The 21,934-nt window shown below is 32.5% G+C and overlaps 1 protein-coding gene and 1 long non-coding RNA gene across 8 annotated transcripts in view; both read left to right on the top strand.

Annotated features, from left to right (window-relative positions):
• Positions 1–50: 50 nt before the first annotated feature.
• The window catches only part of LOC127713229 (structural maintenance of chromosomes protein 6-like), a 396,756-nt gene continuing 374,872 nt past the window's right edge, over positions 51–21,934 (top strand). For 4 of the 7 annotated variants that reach the window (XR_007987495.1, XM_052219770.1, XM_052219771.1 and 1 more), the window contains exons 1-10: positions 57–111; positions 3,345–3,501; positions 6,848–6,962; positions 8,644–8,749; positions 9,685–9,821; positions 10,967–11,109; positions 13,023–13,124; positions 14,725–14,862; positions 16,689–16,769; positions 18,209–18,355. Coding sequence is in view for 6 of the 7 variants with exons in the window: in XM_052219770.1 (XP_052075730.1) it covers positions 80–111; positions 3,345–3,501; positions 6,848–6,962; positions 8,644–8,749; positions 9,685–9,821; positions 10,967–11,109; positions 13,023–13,124; positions 14,725–14,862; positions 16,689–16,769; positions 18,209–18,355 (1,158 nt within the window). In the remaining variant the exon portion in view is untranslated. Of the gene's footprint in view, positions 112–3,344; positions 3,502–6,847; positions 6,963–8,643; positions 8,750–9,684; positions 9,822–10,966; positions 11,110–13,022; positions 13,125–14,724; positions 14,863–16,688; positions 16,770–18,208; positions 18,356–21,934 lie in introns of all 7 variants that reach the window. The other 3 variants (XM_052219769.1, XM_052219768.1, XM_052219767.1) reach the window with 3 other exon arrangements.
• LOC127714087 (uncharacterized) lies at positions 18,979–21,468 on the top strand. The gene is made up of 2 exons (XR_007987555.1): positions 18,979–19,911; positions 20,482–21,468. It is a non-coding gene; the product is annotated as an uncharacterized LOC127714087 (long non-coding RNA).

The raw sequence follows: 21,934 nt of genomic DNA, 5'->3' as shown, positions 1-21,934 counted from the left end.
GGGTGTTTGATGTAAAGTTATGACATTCTTAAACGTTCCACAGACGAAGATTTCCCGCTATTTTTAGAAGTCAACAGAGATGGCTGATGATGAAGTGTATGACAATATAGAGTATTTATGCAATCAGTTATACTATAAAGCTCTGTTTTTATTTAATTTTAATAATATTCAAATTGAGATATTGTTTTCTTTGAGAATATTATATGGGCATCCTCAAATCCATAAGGTTTATACGACTTTGCTTATTCTTACACAGGGGCACATAGTATGACATAGGGAAGGAATATTATACTTTCATTCAATCATTGGTTGCATGCATGGAAAATGTTATTCGATTTACACAATTTTAGCAAGATGAATTACCTTTTTGTCGCAATTGTGGACATCTAAGTGTGCAAATTCCTTCATAAATCAGCCAAATATAACTTATTGTCTTGTGTGTAACTTGACTCGCAGTATGTAGGACATTGGTATTACAATCCAGCAGTGACGGTGTAAACTATTTGTTTAAAGCTTTGTATTTCAGAAGAAAAAAGACATGGATGCTTCATACCTTGTGTGCAGATACATGTACCTTATTTTATGAAGAGTCCGTCTGTCATATGTTATTGTCCTTTACCTCAATTTCATGGTTCTGTCGTGGGATCCGAGCATGTAATCATAATAAATGAACAATATATGATAACTCGCCAGGTTTATTCAGGTGATACAGCAATTATACACAAAGTACAGTAATAATAAACAATCAATGAATCAATATACAATCGATACATGTGGTTGAAGGTGAAGAGTCAGAATGTATCATTATGCGCACTACATCATTGGTTCACGATGAGGTCCATATAAAACATGGACTGGTTCAATAGTTCACATTGGTGTTCAGCACCCCAGTTCAGTGACTGCCTGAAAAAAATTAGTTTTTTGTTAAGTGAAATACTCGCATATTATGAGCAATAAGATATTTGGTATGTGGGATCCTTGCAATGTCAACATGGCCATCAGGTAGGGTTCACATGACCTCGACCTATTTCCAGGGATCAGCTATCAAAGTTGAAAGTAACATGGTCAAGTCCATATCTCAGCTACTATAAGTAATAGGTCATTTATATTTGGTGTATGGAATGATTGTAAGTTGTACATGTCAAACTTGCAAGTTTCATCTGACCTTGACCTTAATTTCATGGTTCATTGGACAATGTTGAGGTTTTGTGGTTTGGTCTTTTTCCCAGATACTACACGTATAAGCAATAGGGCCACTCTATTTGGTTTATGGAATAGTTGAAAGGTGTACATGCCTGACTGGCAGATTTCATCTGACCTTGACCTCATTTTCATGGTTTATTAGACAATGTTTAGTTTTTGTGGTTTGGTCTATTTCTCAGATATTATAATTTATAACCAATAGGTCACTTATATCATGTCTGTCTGGCAGGGTTTATATGACCTTGGCCTCATTTTCATGGTTCATTGGTCAATGATAAGTTTTCTTATTAGTCCCTTAGCGACGAAGTCGAAGGGGACTTTAGGCTTGTACTCTGTCCGTCCGTCTGTCAGTCTGGAAAATCAGTTTTCCACACTTTTTTTCTTCATGCTTAAAGTTATTGATTTGATATTTAGTATATAGTTTTATCATGACTAGTAACAGATAAATTTCAAATTTTGTTTCGGTCTGATGATTACCTGCCGAGTTATGGTCCTTGGACAACAAAATTCAAGAAAGTAATCAGTTTTCCGCATTTTTTTCATCATGCTTAAAGATATTGATTTGATATTTGGTATATAGTTAACCAAGACAAGTTACAGATCAAGTTCAAATTCAGTTCGGTTCGGATGATTTTTTTTTGACAGAGTTATGGTCCTTGGACTTAGAAAATTCACTCAAATAATCAGTTTTCCACACTTTTTTTTTGTTATGGATTGAACATGCTGAAGATATTGATTTGATATTTGTTATAAAGTTTACACCATGACAAGTTATAGATCAAGTACAATAGATTTTTAACCGGTAGGGGACTATGTATTGCCATGCAATACTCTATTAATGCTTGTTTTTGTCAGTTTATCAGGTACTATAAGCAATAGGTCAACTATATTTGGATTATGGAATGATTGTAAAGTGTACATGACTGTCTGGCAGGGTTCATATGACCTTGACCTCATTATCATGCTTTGGTCAATGTTTAGATTTTGTGGTTTGATCTGTAAGCGATAGAACTGCTATGTTTGGTGTATGGAATGATTGTAAGGTGTACATGTCTGTCTGGCCTGGTTCATCTGACTATGGCCTCATTTTACATAGAAAATTGATAATGTATATTGCAGACTTTCAACATTAATTCAATGATAAGTAAAACAGGTGAGACATTTCAGCGTGTACACTCATGTTTCTTTTAGTCTTGCTCAATTCATCACTGCGATTTAATTTATGATCACTTATCAGTTTGTGTGTATCACATGTTTCAATTTGGTGAGCCAAAAAAGAAAATCAACTGTTTATCCCTTCAAAATGGCGATCGGGAAATAACTCAAACTTAAATTAAGTCATTCGAAACATACCTTTAGAAGAGTTTCCAATTTTTTTTGGTTTTATGAACAAACTGCAATGGTTATATGCAAGATGGGGGCTAAAATCAACCATTTACAAGCAAATTTAGGGGGACAGAGATTTTAATTCACACCTTTTTATCAATTCTACCAAGTTTTTACACTGGTATTACAGGACAAACTCTTTTGAATGAATTTTTAATTGGAACTACAAGGATAAAATTTTAATCTGAATCTATGTCATGTTTATTTGATAATTTTTTTCTGTTTCAAAAACTGTAAACTGAAAACATAATTCCATGAAAATATTAAGATACAATTGAATCATGTGAATAGAAATTGTTTTGAAAATCTAGTAACCCTAAGACTTTCACTCACATTAAGCTCATTTTATCAATTGAAAAAACAAATGATTGTCTTTCTAAACCTAATGCAATAGTGTTATATCATATTTATTGTTAACCTCATACATATGATTTTTTTAGACACTACTCTTCAAATCGTTCCATTAGTTATTTCAATCACATTGCTTTTCTTAAGTGTCTCAGAATTTCCAGAGCTGAGTGGGGTGATTTTAAAAATATTAATAATGTTGTGTAGTTGTTGCATCACAGCACAGACGATGCTTTGATTTACTGTCATGAGGACTTTATCCTATATCTATGAAATAAATATTATACCAATGAATAAAAAAAATTACTGAAGTGACTAGAATTCCTTACACACAGGAGTCAGGAATATTTTAATTTGCATACATTCTCAGATATTAGATTAATCTTGATCCCTATTATTATTATTAGATTAAATGATAGGAAATCAAAAGGGAAGGCTAGTAAAAGAAAAAATAATGAAGACTGTGGCCCAAGTAAAAAAAGAACCAAAGACAGAAAGACGGAGGATAATAGTGATGATGATGACTTTAATCTAACTCAACAAGCAGATTTTGATGTTCAGACAGTAAGTTTTATTCAGTAGATATATATTTATTAATTCAAGTCAAAATCAAATTTACTGACAAACTGTTCCCTTATCACTGTATTGTTTTATTTATGCAAGGTATTTGCAATGTTACTTATAAATACCACATACTTATAATGCACTTAGAATTTAAATGTAAATGCTAAAATGTATACTCTATAGTGTGTGATAACATTTTGTGAGGGAATTCGATGTTTGCTATATCACGGTTGATTTCAACGCACTTTATGACAATACCACTATACCAATCAGAATGAATTTTTTTACAGTGTTTTAAGAAATGATTTTGCTTTCTATCCATGTATTATTTGTGGACCATTAAATGTTTTAAAACGGCAAATTTTCTGTATAAAGTCAATAATTATGTAGACTTTTGAAGTCCAAACATTTTATTGCCTTAAATACGCAAATGAAAGATCAGAAAACTATACCAATACAGAAAGACATGTTTTTGAAATTATAGCAAAACTTTTGGTTGACAAATCTTTATTTGTTATTACAAAAAATGAACTTAGAATATCTGTCATTTTCTCCCTACCAAGTTTGGCCCTATTACTTATTATGATGTGGGCCAGTCATTGTTATTGAATCTTACGCAAGTTGATTGGATTGGATTAAGTTATATTATTAGTTTACCTTCAAACTGTTTATTTTCATACATGTATATTGATTAAATCAGAATTTGCCTGAATGTGTACAGGAACTTGAATGACCTTTAAACTGGACACTGGACAAGTCCATATTATTTTTAGCTCACCTGGCCCAAAGGGCCATTTGAGCTTTTCTCATCACTTGGCGTCCGTCGTCCGTAAACTTTTACAAAAATCTTTTCCTCTGAAACTACTGGGCCAAATTTGACCAAACTTGGCCACAATCATCATTGGGGTATCTAGTTTAAAAAACGTGTCCGGTGACCCGGCCAACCAACCAAGATGGCCGCCATGGCTAAAAATAGAACATAGGGGTAAAATGTAGATTTTGGCTTATATCTCTGAAACCATAGCATTTAGAGCTAATCTGACTGATTAAAATTGTTTATCAGGCCAAGATCTATCTGCCCTGAAATTTTCAGATGAATCGGACAACCCGTTGTTTGGTTGCTGCCCCTGAATTGGTAATTTTAAGGAAATTTTGCAGTTTTTGGTTATTATCTTGAATATTATTATAGACAGAGATAAACTGTAAACAGCAATAATGTTCAGCAAAGTAAGATCTACAAATAAGTCAACTTGACCATAATGGTCAGTTGACCCCTGAAGGAGTTATTGCCCTTTATAGTCAATTTTTAACCATTTTTCGTAAATTTTTTTACAAAAATCTTCTCCTCTGAAACTACTGAGACAAATTTAACTAAACTTGTCCACAATCATCATTAGGGTATCTAGTTTAAAAAATGTGTCTGATGACCCCGCCTGCGAACCAAGATGGCTGACATGGCTAAAAAATAGTACATAGGGTAAAATGCAGTTTTTGGCTCATATCTCTGAAACCAAAGCATTTAGAGCAAATCCTACGAGGATAAAATTGTTCATTAGGTCAAGATCTATCTGCCCTGAAATTTTGTTGGGTTGCTGCCCCTGAATTGGTAATTTTAAGAAAATTTTGCAGCTTTTGGTTATTATCTTGAATATTATTGATAAACTGTAAACAGCAATAAGTTACAGCAAAGTAAGATCTACAAATAAGTCAACATGACCAAAATTGTCAATTGACCCTTCAAGGAGTTATTGCCCTTTATAGTCAATTTTTTACAATTTTCATAAATTTTGTAAATTTTTGTAAATTTTTACAAAATATTTTCCACTGTAACTACTGGGCCAAGTTCATGATAGATAGAGATAATAGTAAGGAGCAAGAATGTTCAGTAAAGTAAGATCTACAAACACTTCACCATCACCAAAACACAATTTTGTCATGAATCCATCTGTGTCCTTTGTTTAATATGCACATAGACCAAGGTGAGTGACACAGGCTCTTTAGAGCCTCTAGTTTATCAATGAAACAAAAATATGAAAGGTAAGAATTGCCACTTCATATATTTTCACAAAAGTTTCCACATATTGAGTAGATAAAATATTTTTTACAAGCCTATTCCTAAGAAAAAAGAGAAAATTTACAAACCAGACGTTTTATTCCATTAAACAAGTCATTTTTCGAAGAGAAATACTGAAATACATTTTACACAGGACTATGCTAGGTAAAATTATTGTTTATCTTAACAAACAAAAAACACTTTTCAGTCTCGTGATAATGGTCAAAATTCAATACGATCGTTTTAAGGTCAATTTCGTCTACCTCACAAAATCTTGTTAGGCACTATAACCTCCTTGCATTTTTTTACACTAACAAAATTATCACACAAAATAATTGTAGGTATGAGCAAAGTTAAATGTGTAATATCTTTTAATTATCAGGAATAGTTACAGTAATTTTATAGTCTAAAGATGGAAAAATTCTTATTTAAAAAAGGACAATATTTGCATATGCTAACACATATTTGTTGTAAGGAAATATTGAGTGCATGCAAGTACCACACAAATATGTACATTAAAGTTCTGTTCATTAAAACAAACATTGTGGTAAGTTATTAAGTTGGTAAAAGAGAGGCAACAGATACTAAAGGGATATTCAAACTCATAAGTCGAAAACAAAATGACAACGCCATGACAAAAAATGATCAAAAGACAAACAGCAGTACACAAAACACAACATTGAAAACTATAAAGACTGATCAACAGGAACACCACCAAAAAGGGTAAGCAGATCCTGCTCCACATTTGACACCCGTCATGTTGCTCATGTACATGTTAGTACAAATCTGGTGATACAATGTAAGTCTAATTCTGTTGGTCAAATTGAAGGAAAACAGGATGGAAGTGTGTTTTTTTACGACAATTTGTTCTTGCATGCAAAAAAAACAAACAAAATTTTTGTGTTTTTACAAAAACATGTAGAAGGGTTATTTATGAGAAGTCAAAACTGCATTTACCATGTTTACTTGGTAAAAATCTCATAAATTGAAAATTTCGAATTAAAAGTTCAAAATTTAGTATAAAGTTAGGCCTAATGGTTTTTATATTGAGATAAGTTTTACGAAATTGTCACAGATTAAAAAAAGATCATCAAACCAGTATACTGTTGATATGATGAAGAGCTATGAGACTAGTTCTTTCTTCTATACTAAAACTAAACCTCATATGAATATCAGATGTAGTTTTTTCTTAGAATGTCATCAATTATGACTTGGGGACTATTTGTTCACTGGACAGCTGTATGTCTATATAATCTTTTACAGTGACAAAGTTTGTTCTTTTGTTCATTTTAGAGAGAAGCTGACATAGGAATTATAGAACGGATCTCTATGAAAAATTTTATGTGCCATAGCAGACTTGATGTTCGGTTAGGACCTCATGTAAACTTTGTAGTAGGCAGAAATGGAAGTAAGTGGAATTATTATTGCATTTCGGTTCCCCTGGCTCAATTTTCTTTTTCGCACCTCTTTCGCCAAAACAATGTTTTTTCTGCCAACTGACATAAACATATTTTTCGTTTTAAATTTTCCTACTTGCTAACATATCTATTTTTATACCCCACGCAAATTATTTGCGAAGGGTATAATGTTTTTGACCCGTCCGTCTGTTCGTCCGTCAGTCCTGTTTCTTGTCATCCCAACTCCTCTCAAACCACACAACAGAATTTCATGAAACCTTTTCAGATAATAAGGACATACTATGTAGATGTGCATATCGACAGGAATTTACGAATCAATTTTTTTCCCAGGAGTTACGCCCCTTTGAACTTATTTGCCCAATATACTACTGCAACCTTTTGTCATCGCAACTCCTCTGAAACCACACCACAGAATTTCATGAAACTTTGTAGATAATAAGGACATACTATGTAGATGTGCATATCGACAGGAAATTACGATTCAATTTTTTTTTCTTACACTTATTTTATTTCTCCAATGACAATGTGGAGACGTGGGGTATGTGAGCGCGCTCACTAAGGTTCTTTAATTTAATCTACAATGTACATTGTGTGTAATAAATAAACACTCATTATAAACATTTACGTTTTAAAAGATACAGTTAAATTGCAATAAAATTGATGAAATGATCATATTTGATTTCTGGGAACACGGGATTCATCTTCAATAAGTTTAATGGATACTTCTCGTCTAGTTGAATAATAAAGGCTAAAGTCAGAGATTTTTCTTAATTTGGAACATTTTACTTTATAACAACAGTTTTCTTTTCTGCACCATTGCTTAAAAAGTTGAGACGTAAAACTATGCTTCGAATATGTGCTCCATTAAAACGATTGTTAAGTACCCACTTTAAAATAATTATTTCTATCAAAGTTGTAAAAAATCCTTTTGGTGACATGTGAAGCCATTTAACCACACTATTTCATCAAACAATGCAATCAACACCTTTATTAATTAGTCCATTGTAGCTGATATCTATATTAAAATGCAATCAGCTGATTATTGATTTTCTGTCAAAATGGTAACGCTTGATGAGTTCAAGGTGAAATCCCAGTATTGTTTTAGGTAATTAGGAGTGCCAGTTTTCCTTCCAAAAGGATGGTTGTTCTCTACTGACACTCCAGCTTCTTCAAACAATAAAAACTGGCCACCACGAAATAGCTAATGGTGCTGAAAGAGGCTTTAAACACGAAAAATTAATCAACTAAGTAATGGTTGTTTTACCTTAACATGTCTCAATAGGACCACATGTCTCTTTCTGTGCAACTAATAAGGGCAGAAAATGACATAATGTAGAGTAGGAAGCCTTCCCAGTTTACAAATGTATTTTTATGCCCCCACCACAGCAATGGGGGCATTAAGTGTTACCCTTGTCTGTACGTCTGTATGTACATACGTCCAAAATTGATAGAATTTGGGTGGCATCACTTTTTCCGTTCTTTAGTTATATCCCTTTATGATGTTATATGCAAAATAGGGGGGGGGGGGGGGGGGTGCATCATCTGTGTCCCATGGACACATTCTCCATTTAATTTAATTTAAAAATAAAATATGTTTCCCATATTAAAACTATTAAGTTATGAGGTTAATTTGTACTTTTTATAAAAGATTCTGTTATTACATTGTTTAAGGTGGCAAAAGTGCAATAGTAACAGCTTTAGTGGTAGGATTGGGTGGAAAAGCTTCAGTAACCAGTAGAGGAACAACAATCAAAAGTTTCATCAAAAATGGAAAACAGTATGTATCAGTTATTATTGAAAAACCGCATCAACACACATTTATTTCAAGGTTGACTTGTCGTTATCTGAAAGTGGTACACACCTGAGAAAAAGGTCACATATTTCTGTTTCAACAAGGAACACAATTCTAAAATAGCATGTATCTCTTGTTTTTCGAAAAATGTTGAATGTTTTGTTTGGGGATCAATTTATAATTTTAACTTTGAAGAAGTTTTACTGGTTTTGGTTGAGAAATGGGAAGAAATTATAAAAACAATTGAAGCTTTTTTGAGTACTTCTCTGAATTATGACTGTCCACACCAAGCTCATCAATAGATAATTATTGTTTTTCAGAGTGACTTTTCTTTCTGAATCTGACAAAAGAAAAAGTGGTGAGATTTAGAATGGTGTGCCTAAGCACTCACAACTGTGACACTGTCTGTCAGCTACAATATTGCTTGTTTGCCATTTTCATTCTCACATTTGTTTTATCTTATTTACTGTAAATAAAATGTATTATTTTATGTCTTTTCCATTATTCAAAAGATAATTATGATGTATCTTGTTAGTTTTGGCCAATCGACTACACACCAAAATTATTTGTCTGAAACAATCGGAGGTTAATAATCAATGGTATTGCTTCTAGGAAAGTTGTAGAATATTGAAAAATCCAAGAACTAGATAAAAGGTGCACAAGTATGGTAGAAAATATGTACTTGATGGACTCGGCATGGCACAAAACATATACTTTATATTTAACTTGGAAAAGAACAACAATTGACATAATTACTTTTTACCCTGTCTAGTTTTACCTTTGAGGTTTTCCATTGCAAAACAAAAGGCTTTCATCATTGCAAAAATTGTGGAAGTTTGTCAATGTCTTGAGGAGAATAGTAGTCATAGTTACCAATTGATTAATTTCACTAGTTATTGTAACTGATTGATTTATTTCAGAACTGCTGAATTAGAGATTCATCTACGCAACAGGGGAGCCGATGCATATAAGCCTACTGAATATGGCAATACAATTATTGTTGAGAGAAAATTTACAAAAGATGGAGGAAGTGGTTATAAAATTAAGTCCAAAGATGGTAAGATTTATTAAGTCAGAATTTAAACAAAGAATAAATAATAGAGTTGATGATGGTGCTTTGCAAACCTAATTTTAGACAGCTGTGGTCCTGTGCATTAATCTCCTAAAATGCATGCAATATGTTCTACTGGACTTTAATTCTATGCTTAAAAGTAGCAAAATATTTTTTTTCAAGAACAAAAAACATGGCATAGTCAGCTGAATTCTCTATCAATTGCTACACCTGAATGTGACTACATTTCTAATGGCTTAATGTTGCTAGGTAAAATTATAAATTGTATATAGGAAGGCTTACAAGTCAATAGTTGTGCAAATTACTCCAAAGTTAGTTAATATGAAGAACCCCAAAAATGTTGTTTTTAACGGATTTACGAAGTAAAAATCGGTTATTGATTTGGGGATGTACCTCGGGCGGCTGCCAAACAGTGTCCGTGCATTTACTCATGAAATGTTGTTACTGATGACAAAATGGAGGTCAAGTTAATATTGACGATTTTCACTTTCACCGTTCAGGAGTTATGGTTCTTGAAAGATTGAAAAATGGTGTTTCCAGTCGTGTCCGTGCTGTTACTCATGAACAGTTAAGCAAAGCTTTTCAAATTTTAATATGCTGTTACTGATGACAAAATGTAGGTCAAGTTCCATATTGACGATTTCACTTTCACCGTTCAAGAGTTATGGTTCTTGAAAATTGAAAAATGGTGTTTCCAGTCGTGTCCATGCTTTAACTCTTAAACCGTTCAACCACAGCTTTTAAAATTTTAATTTGTTGTTACTGATGACAAAATGGTGGTCAAGTTCAATATTGATGATTTTCACTTCACAGTTCAAGAGTTGGGGTTCTTAAGATTGAAAAATGGTGTTTCCAATTGTGTCCGTGCTTTAACTCATGAACCGTTTAACCAAAGCTTTTCAAATATTATTATGTTGTTACTGATAACAAAAAGGAGATCAGGTTCAATATTGATGATTGTCACTATTACCGTTCAGGAGTTATGGTCCTTGTGATATTGAAAAATGCCAGGACACTAATAAATGTTAAAAAATCCAGTTTGCTGTCACTCTGACAGCCTCTTGTTAATGCTTCTTCTTGATAAAAAAAAACCTCATCATTGATATGATTAATTTGAAAATCTTTTTCAGGTAAAATTATATCATCCAAAAGAGAAGATTTGAATTGTATATTGGACCAATTTAACATACAAGTAGATAATCCGGTGTCCATTTTAAATCAGGATACAAGTCGTCACTTCCTCAATTCAAAGAGTCCTCATGATAAGTATAAGGTATAGAAAATTTATTGAAACACAAATTTCGATAATGTGCCTAAAACAATGAACAAGTATTACCAAATATTATTGAACATTAGATTAAACAGTATACAACTAAATCATCAAATAAAGAAACTCAGTAGTAGTAATATGACCTTGATGCATTATTTATTGCAAGCAAGAATATGTATCCTCAAATTTTTGTTTTACATAAAAGGAGATAGTATTTGAGCTATTCCCCAAAGCTTTAGGAGAGTGAGTTGCTAGAAGTTGTTGGTTGGGAAACACTTTATTCCCAAATTTTCTACCGTGCAAATTATATTTGAAAAAAAATTGTTTACTTCTTTAAAAAAAGACCACCTTTATATTTTGTGACTTTCCTATGCAACTCCCCAAGACTAGTCCTCTGTAATAGTTCTAATTTTCAAGTTGCATACAGGGAGGAATTTGACATGAACTTCTTGAAGTTGAAAGGTTCAGACCATCTTTGAGAATATGTTTGTTTCCCACTCCAGACCTTCCATTTTTTTCAGTGGGTCAGTAGGAAGGGTTTTTTTTCAGACTAAATTTGAATAGTACAAAAAACTGAAGACACCAGCTGGAAATATCCTTTTTCCTTGGGTACAGTTGGAAATCTTGCTAATGGAAAATATTTTTGTATAGACATTGCACAGATAACTTTGTTGTCTTTGGAAATGGTCAGTTAAATAATGACCACAGCATTTGTCTTAAATGCTATAGTCAGCCATTTACGTTTGTCAAAATTGAAGTATAGTGTTGGAAGTAAATGGGGAACAACTGCAAATTGTTATACACCACTGGAGGATTGATTAATTGATTATTGGTTTTGTAATGTCTAGTGGCAAATATTTCATGCATGTTCATAGGAAATAGGCTGTATTGCATTCACCTCATCTGTCTATTTGTCCAACAAATACTTTTGTCACAAATTTCTCCAGTAAAACGGAACAGAATGACTACTTTTTCAGCAGCTTGACCTTACTAAGATATAAGATAAGAAATTTTCTGATCTGTCGGACACCTAACACCTGTTTGCTTTAGTGAACAGTATAAGGATTTTCTGGCAATTTTCAGTGTTGGTTCCAACACTAAAAGTATATGCCCAAATTCCTCCCAAAAGTTACAGCTGCAACATTTTTAACTGGGTTTTCCAAAGAAAATACCTGTTATTAAATTGGTGAAGTATGTGGGCAGGCGTCTGCCAACAGTTTCTATGCAATTACTTGTGAATTGTTCAACCAATGCTTTTCAAATTTTAAGATGTGGAATTGTGGATACTAATAAAAAATGGAGGTCAAGTTTGATATTGACGATTTTCATTTTTACCGTTCAGGAGTTGTGGTCCTTGATATAATGGAAAATGGCATTAGTTCAATTACTCATGAACCCTTCTACCAATGGTTTCAAATTATAATATATTGTTATGGATGACAAAATGGAGGTCAAGTTCAAGATTGAGGATTTTCACTTAAAATGTTCAGGAGTTATGGTCCTTGATAGATTGAAAAATGGCACTATGTTGTTTCCGTGCAATTATTTATGAACCGTTCAACCAATGCTCTATAAATTTTGATATGCTGTTACTGATGACAAAATGATGGTCAAGTTTGATATTGACAATTTTCATTGTTGCCATTCAGGAGTTATTGGAAACCTTTTTTAATAGTTGGTTGGTTGTGACAAACTAATATATTTTTAATCTCTTGTCTAATCATTATTTTCATATGTTTGAGCATTAAATAGATTTTCTTACTTCTTAACTTTATTCCTTCAAGAATAATTCAAATATTTTGTTGGGAGTTCTTGACCTTAAAACTTGAATTAATTATGGCTAAATAACTGTAGCCTATTTACAATAGTTGCAGTTAATTCTGGCATATATAACTTTTGACCTTTTTTTATGACAGTTTTTCCTAAAGGCCACACAGCTAGAACAAATGAAGGCTGATTATCAGACAGCTGACCAACATCGAGAGGTCACTAAAGAGGTCATTGAAAAAAAGGAACAGGTAACACAAGCTTCATGAAGAAATATTTCTATCTTATTTCTTTTTTCAGCTTTTGTCTCAAAATCATAAGACTGCTTCAGTGGTCTTGTGGTAGTGTGCTCAACACCTTGAGTGAGAAGTCTTAAAAAATGGTTTTTGCTGCTTCTCTTGTAAGCACCAGCATTTAGGAGTAAGAGCAAAGAATGGTTGGCTCAGAGTCAGAATAATGTGTCCAAAAGGGGTGACATGTCTTCCTACAGACATCCCTTGTGAACTAGCGCGTTAAAAAATATGGCTCAGGGTGTCAGTCTAGTACAAAGCAGGGTTTATATCCATATCACATTATCATGTTCTCGTCCTGAATATGTATTTAATTTGCCACTGTAGGTAAACAGCCATCCATCCATCAAAATAATCAAGATGCTATTTAAAGAAAAGTCGTCAAACAGATCGCTGTTTTGTAAATAAAAACCATATAAAATACTTTTCTTAAAGGATAAGTTAATTATATTTCTATTCTGTGAAGACAAGTGCTATGAAATGCTTTTCTAAGAGGACAGGTTAATTATATTGTTATTCTGTGGAGACGAGTCTTATGAAATACTTTTCTAAGAGGACATGTTAATTGTATTGCTATTCTGTGGAGACAAGTCTTATGAAATACTTTTCTAAGAGGACAAGTTAATTATATTGCTATTCTGTGGAGACGAGTCTTATGAAATACTTTTCTAAGAGGACAAGTTAATTATATTGCTATTCTGTGAAGACAAGTCTTATGAAATACTTTTATTAGAGGGCAAGTCATTTGTTTGCTTTTCTTATAAAAAATATCATTAAATGAATTTCTTTTATTGGAAGACAAGTATTAGGGGTTCAGAGTAAATTCTAGTAGGTAGCTACAAAGTGATTAACTAATAAAACTGAAATATTGATTATAAAATTTGCACTTGCAGTGGCAAAATATAAGTAAAAATTAGCCACAATTCTGAGGATGCTGTAGCATATGCTAAATTATGCTAAAATAAAGGAAACTTTTGCTGGAGGGTTGGTGATAGCATATGAATTGCTTTTCTAGAAAGACAATGAAGTCATACACATTGTTTTTGTAGAAAGACAAAGGTGTTTTTTTGTTGTTGTTGTTGTTGGGGGGGGAGGTAGCAATCTATAGGTAGAAATACAGTCTTCAGTGATTGGCAAGCACCAATATCATATTTTTAGATCTAGATAGACTTGACATGTCATATGAATTTGCTTTCCCTTTTGAAAATCAAATCCCACAGATAACTGAGGAAAGAAAAGATTGTAAGTTTTTTTTTGGGAAGACTAAGCTATTTCTTGAAAGACAATTTATATGGTTTCTTGGCAAATTAATTGTTTTTTTGGAAATGAAATGTCAAATGGATTACTTTTTAGAAATACAAATTACGGATTTTTTCCTTGGAGACAATTAATATGTATTACTTTCTTTGGAAGACAATTCACCTGAAATGCCTATCCTTGTTAGATGAGTTACATAAATTGCATTTCTATGAGAAATGATGATGACTTCCATACAAAAGCCTTAAAAAAATAGTGATATTACTCAGTAGCTACAAATAATTATTGGACTTGTATATTGTAGATGCTTCCTAAATTAGAGAAAGAAGTTTTAGAATGGGAGCAGAAGTTCAAGTCTCTGACCGCAATAGATGATTTAAAGAGGAAAATTGATAGATTGAAAGAAGATATGGCTTGGGCTTTTGTTATTGAAAAAGAGAAGGTAAAAACTAAAGAAAGGTTTGTCGTTTTTATGCCCCCGCCGCAGCGGTGGGGGCATTAAGTTTTACCCTTATCCGTCTGTACGTACGTCCCAAAATTGGTTTCCGTTCTCTAACTTGAGTTTGCCTCAACCAAATGTTATGAAACTTATACACAGTGCTTATTACCACAAAACACAGATCAAGTTTGAATTTTGGTGGCGTCACTTTAACCGTTCTAGAGTTATGCTCCTTTATAAATTGAAAAATTGCAAAATTTTTAGTTTCCGTTCTTTAACTTAAGTTTGCCTCAACCAAATGTTATGAAACTTATACACAATGCTTATTACCACAAAACACAGATTAATTTTGAATTTTGGTGGTGTCACTTTAACCGTTCTAGAGTTATGCCCCTTTATAAATGGAAAAATTGCAAAATTTTTAGTTTCCATTCTCGAACTTAAGTTTGCCTCAACCAAATGTTATGAAACTTATACACAATGCTTATTACCACAAAACTAAGATCAAGTACAAATTTTTTGTTTCCGTTTTCTAACTTTAGTTTGCCTCGACCAAATGTTATGAAACTTATACACAATGCTTATTACTACAAAATACTGATTAAGTACGAAATTTGGTGGCGACACTTTTACCATTCTTGAGTTATGTCCCTTTATAAACATAAAAATTTCAGAATTTTTCGTTGCCGTTCTCTAACTTTAGTTTGTCTCAACCAAATGTTATAAAACTTATACACAATCGTTTAGAGTTATGCGTGTTTACAAATAGAAAAATTGCTGAATTTTTAGTTTCTGTTCTCTACTTAAGTTAGCCTCAACCAAATGTTATGAGACTTACACACAATGCTTATTACCACAAAACTCAGATCAAATTCAAATTTGGGCAGCGTCACTTTTACTGTTCTTCAGTTATGTCCCTTTATAACTATATGATATGCAAGCGGGGGCATCATCTGTGTCCACATGTGGACACTATCCACATTTATTTAGAATAATTGTAAAAATTTTGATCCATTTCAAGCTGTAGCTACCAAAGTATATTAAGTAAGGGGTAAATTAGCTATCAGTTTAATAACCATTATATTTTTTTAAAGGCCCATTATGAAATGACGCTGAAAGTCTATCAACCTTAACTATTTTAAACTGTTGGAATGGTAATGAAGTAAACAATATGATTTATGTAAAATTTCTCCTGAAATTATAAGGTCTGGGTGCAAATGAAAAAATTAAGGACTTCTATCTGTCAGTGCATATAGTATTAATTAAGAAAATAGAAGTATTCAGTACAGTACAATACATCAGTGGAAACTGTTTTTTATGCCCAGCCTACGATAGTAGAGGGGTATTATGTTTTCCTGTCTGCGTTGGTCTGTCATTATGTTCATTATGAGGTGAACTGTTTATTGTATATGCTATTGGTTTTGACCAAGATTTAACATTTCACTGAATTGGGAAATGTAATAGGTTAAAGTTTATGTTTATGGTAGGTTAAAGTTTATGTTTATGGTAGGTTAAAGTTTATGTTTATGGTAGGTTAAAGTTTATGTTTATAAGTAAAGTTTACAAAGCAGATTGTGATCATATCAACTTGAGCTTAATACACATGTTCATTATGAAGTGAACTGTTTAATATGCATGCCAAATTAGGGTTTTCACCCCAAGATTTCACAGTTCACAGAACAAGGAAATGTAATAGTTTGAGTGGTGTATGGTGTCATATGGACACATATTCTTGTTTTAAGAAAGTGTTGATAGTAATTGAAACTTCATATGTATTTGTTAAAATTGAAACAGTATTGAATGTATGAACTCTTTTAATTACATTTTAGGGATTGCAACCTTTGGTTAGAGAGCATGATTCAGAAAAAGCTAGAATGCCCAGATTTGAACAGAAAGTTGAGGAAGCAAAGGTAATACTGAATGATGCATGCAAGGATAATATCTTCAGCTGTATTATTTTGATATTTAACATACATAAAACCTTTCAAATACAGTTGACCAAAGAAATATACAAAAGAGGGTGTGAATGAGGTACCCTATATGACAGTTTACAGTAAAATATTGTTTAAAATAATGTTCATAATAAATTTTTTACTCTGTTTGATGCAAACAGTAAACAGTAGCTACAAAAATGTATTTAGACGCATGTCTATAAAAATATTTTAGGCTCATTTAATGTGAATAGAGGCCATATGAGCTTCTTGATAAACACCATCCCTACCCTTACAGAAGATATTATATAGTTGATGAAAATTAATCAGAAACAACAAATTTTTAGTTTGCCTAAACAATTTGTCTGGGGACTAAACGAGTACCCCGTTCCAGTTCTGAAAAGCAGAAGGACATACAGTATTATAATTGACTGAAGATGCATTTTGGATAGACTGACAATACATATGCCATAAGATTAAACTTAAATGACTGTGGTTTTAAGTTTTGAAGCTTTTAACTTATTTGAAGTTTTTTTCATCAGAATCAACTATGATCTTTATTCTTAACCTTCAGTATGAAGTTTTACACCTGAATTCTGATCTCAGACGCTAAGTGGTCTACAGAAATGTAACTTTGTTTAAGGATGCACCCACAGGAGTTATGCATGATTCAATGAAAAAAGGCACTTTTACCTATATTTTATGCTTAATTGACATACATAATTTTATGTTTGAGTTCATTTTTTATGTAGTAAGTTCCCTTCAATCATATACATTTTTGAATGATGAATTTTGAAGCTTTCCAGGAAAAGAGTGTCACTCTGGTGTATATATTTCAATTGATTGATTCATATTACTTGTATCTTTCAAGTTCAATTTTCATATACCTTCTTTCAGTCCTATTAGCACTGAAAGTCATTTTTACTTCATATTTGTTTTATTAATATAAAGACCATTTAGGAATAAGACTAACTTTATAATTGAAAGTAAACAATGTTTTTAAGTTTGATTATGATCTGACAAATTGCAGAGAGAAATATCAAATTGAAATTCAAGTGTTTCTCACATTTTGTTATCCTAGGCCTTATATTGCTTACAATGCTGTATGGGTTTTGTTTAATGTTGAAGGTAGTACAGTGACCTGTAGTTGTTTACAATCTTGTTTTTGATGGATAGCTATCTCATTACCAATCATACCACATCTTCCTATTGAATAAATAAATGAATCTTTATTGCAAAAGCATAAACATGCTATGGCAAAAATAACAACACATATTACATAATATGAAACATGGATAGACAGCAGAGAACAATAGTAAAATATTATTATAAATGTAAAATATTGTTTAATATAATATTTAGAAAGCTATAAAAGCAGTCATTGTGTGTTACAGTAATTGGGTTATAATTTTTTGCAGGAAAATGTGAACAAATATGTTAACCAACAGAAGTGCATTCAGGAGCAGTTAAAGGCAGCTAGTGAAGATGTTTCACTGCTCCGACCCAAATATGAAGAATTAAAAGAAGTTCTTGGGCAAAAGAAAAAGTTTGCACGAAATTCTTTGGTTAGTTAATAGATTAATCTTGTTCTCAAAGGATAAGAAGCTAAGCAATAATTCCACATTCTTTGTCTTTTAATGTTAAAACCATTGGCACTATAGACAAAACAACATTGTTTTTGTTTAATGTCCTTTTTGTCGAGCCTTCGACTTTTGTCGAAAAAGCGAGACATAGCGATCCTACATTCCGTCGGTGGTGGCGGCGTCCACAAATATTCACTCTGTGGTTAAAGTTTTTCAAATTTTAATAACTTTCTTAAACTATCCTGGATTTCTACCAAACTTGGACAGAAGCTTGTTTATGATCATAAGATAATATTAAAAAGTAAATTTTGTAAAAAAAAAATTCCATTTTTTCCGTATTTTACTTATAAATGGACTTAGTTTTTCTGCCAGGAAACATTACATTCACTCTGTGGTTAAAGTTTTTCAAATTTTAATAACTTTCTTAAACTATCCTGGATTTGTACCAAACTTGGAAAGAAGCTTGTTTATGATCATAAGATACATGTAGTATCCAGAAGTAAATTTTGTAAAAAAAAAATTCCAGTTTTTCCGTATTTTACTTATAAATGGACTTAGTTTTTCTGACAGTTAGCATTACATTCACTCTGTGGTTAAAGTTTTTTCAAATTTTAATAACTTTCTTAAACTATCCTGGATTTGTACCAAACTTGGACAGAAGCTTGTTTATGATTAAAAGCTAGTATCTACAAGGAAATTTTGTTAAAATTTTGTTCCCTTTTTTCCGTATTTTACTTATAAATGGACTTAGTTTTTAAAGGCAGTGCTTTAATGCCTTTCTAGTTGCCGGGTTAATCCTTCCTTCCGCGATATTCAACTTATCTACGTGGGGGGTCATTAGGCTCCAAGTAGATCCGGAAATGTTGAATTCTCTCCTCTTCTTATTGCGATATAAAATGTTTTTTGTTTCATTTCATTTACATTGGGAAATAGAGAAACGATCATTGTGTTTTGTTAGTTTTAAAAACTTTTGATATATTAGTATTTTGCATTATAAGCAGTCAACCGATTGACAAACTAGAATTATTTGAATTCCGTGTGGAAAGAGCTCGGGTTAATTTCGAGTGTTATCTGCAATCTAGATGTTTACAAATCATTTCAGTCGTTGATATAATAATTAAAGGTCGACTGAACATGAATTATATTATACAATTTAAAGCGCATTTCTGTTTATGCACGTGAACCCGTCTAACGTTATTGTAATTTCGCAGTTATATTAAGTAGCAAATTATCGTTCCTGAATAGGTGGCGCCGTGGTAGCGGATCCTGTTCCTCTACTTCCGCTTTCTGCACTGTGCAACTATTTCAGTTATATTTTTAATTAACGATGCCAAGTACTTGTTGTTGTGTACCTGGATGTCATTTAAGAGGAGGACATGCATTTCCAAATGACGTAAAAAGAAGGAAAAGTTGGATCAACGCCATGGCCCATACGCAGATTGGACGAGAACACGATGATATCGTGGAGTCCATCTCAATCAGCTGTTGTTTGCAAGGCACGTTTTACTGAAAAGACTACGTGCAGGAAACTATTCATGGTAAAACTCTATTTTCTTTGTGAAATATATAGTTATATATGTAATCGCCATGCGAATAAACCAAAGTCTGTTTACAACCGCAATTATCGTTTTAGAATAAAAGGGGGTGGGTAATTCAAGACGTCATAATTTTTTGGATTACGATTCAATGTGATCTGTTTGAGATTTTTTGGTGATTGCTACAATTATAATGATTTCTTACAAGAGGTATATCATACTGAGAATTATTTTAGCAGTAATTATGCTAATGTAGTAATGACAGGAATGCATAAGCTATGCCTCATAGACTTTCTTGAAAAATATCAATGACAATGTTAACAGGAACAAAACAATGACATGCTCTCATCTATATTATAGTTATTTAGGTACAAACAATGTACGTTTGTTGCATAAGTCGCTCATTGTTTGTCCTTTGGATTTACATAACATACATTGAATCAGGCAAACATAGTTTTATCCAGATTGTAATGAATAAATCTAGTTAATATTTCGCCAGGTAGTACAAAGTATACATTGCTAATGGAAGTTCATTTAATTATAAAAAAACTAATGTTTTATAACCTTTTTCAGGGCGCAAACCCACCATACAGAGACTTAAGTCTACTGCCATACCCAGCCTATTTTCCTGGACCAAGCAAGAGACTGAATCGTCCGCAAAAAGAAAAATCAGGGCAGTTTCCTGTGAAAACAAAAGAACTAAACTTGATGAATATTGTAGTAGAAATCTAGAGGAAAGTTTTGATTGTAAAGTTGGTTTTCCTGAAGAAGCCATTCATACTGCAGAAAGGATTTATGACTGTCCACCACCAACTGCCGAGCTAATGTTGAGCTTCACAGATGGAATTATGCAAACACCATCAATGCCTATGTTTTCAGCAGAGAATTTTGAAATGAAGACATGTGACACAGCCATGCATTTTTATACCGGTTTAGAGTTGTATACTAAATTTTTATTTGTTTTGACCACACTTGGTCCAGCAGCACATTGTTTGAGATACATATATTTTCAAATTGATAGGGTGTCAGTTGAAAATCAGTTTCTTTATGACTTTGATGAAATTGAGGCATCATACAACCAACTTTGAACTGTCTAGATTCTAGATTGAATCTAGTGTTAAGAATATTGTGTATACATGGATTGTTTTTATGTCTAAACAGTGGTGTGAGGCTAACACTTGGCCATCTAGTGGTTTAGTCAGGTATTTTTCACCATCCAACTTCAAATTAAAGTTTCCTACGACTTTGATTATTATTGACAGCACAGAATATCCCGTGATATAACCTAAAGCTCCTAGAGCTCAGGCAACCTTTTCATCAAATAAAAACAGAAACACTGAAAATTCTTGAATGTTCGACACCTGGTGGTTTAGTCAACTATGTCTCTATGTCACATAGAGCGAATTATTGGACTTGGCAAAACATACAAAATTCTAATAAATCCTATGAATGGAACTGAAACAAAACTTTCATCTGAAATAACATTTAGTTGTTTTATGTTGTGTAATTTTAGAACTTGTATTGTGCCAAAGGATGCATAAATAAAAGTGACGCAATGAATTTTGTTCTGATATATATATATTTACAATTACATGCACATGTAAATTGTAATGCATATATAAAAATAAGGAGATGTGGTATGATATTCAGTGAGTTTATCAAACTAAAGTGCATAAGAAATGGGTTTAAGCAGTTACAGGTGTTACTGTCACCGTACAATCTCCAACAATGAGAAAAACTCGTACCCTGTAAAAAATTTCAGAGATCTTACAACTAAGTTTTGTTGTCTCACCTTGACTTTGGTGAATTTTTTATATCTGTTGATGTAAATATAAAAAAGAAGATGTGGTATGATTGCCAATGAGACAACTCTCCACACATGCACAAGAGACCAAATGACACAGAAATTAACAGCTATAGGTCACAGTATGGCCTTCAACAATGAGCAAAGCCCATACGGCACAGTCAGCTATAAAAGGCCCAGAAATGACAATGTAAAACAATTCAAACAAGAAAATTAACGGCC

This window comes from Mytilus californianus, unplaced genomic scaffold, assembly GCF_021869535.1.
Source record: "Mytilus californianus isolate M0D057914Y unplaced genomic scaffold, xbMytCali1.0.p SCAF_1, whole genome shotgun sequence".
Classification (NCBI taxonomy): domain Eukaryota; kingdom Metazoa; phylum Mollusca; class Bivalvia; order Mytilida; family Mytilidae; genus Mytilus; species Mytilus californianus.
The sequence above is the reverse complement of the archived record's forward strand: the minus strand, read 5'-3'. Positions and strand labels throughout refer to the sequence as shown.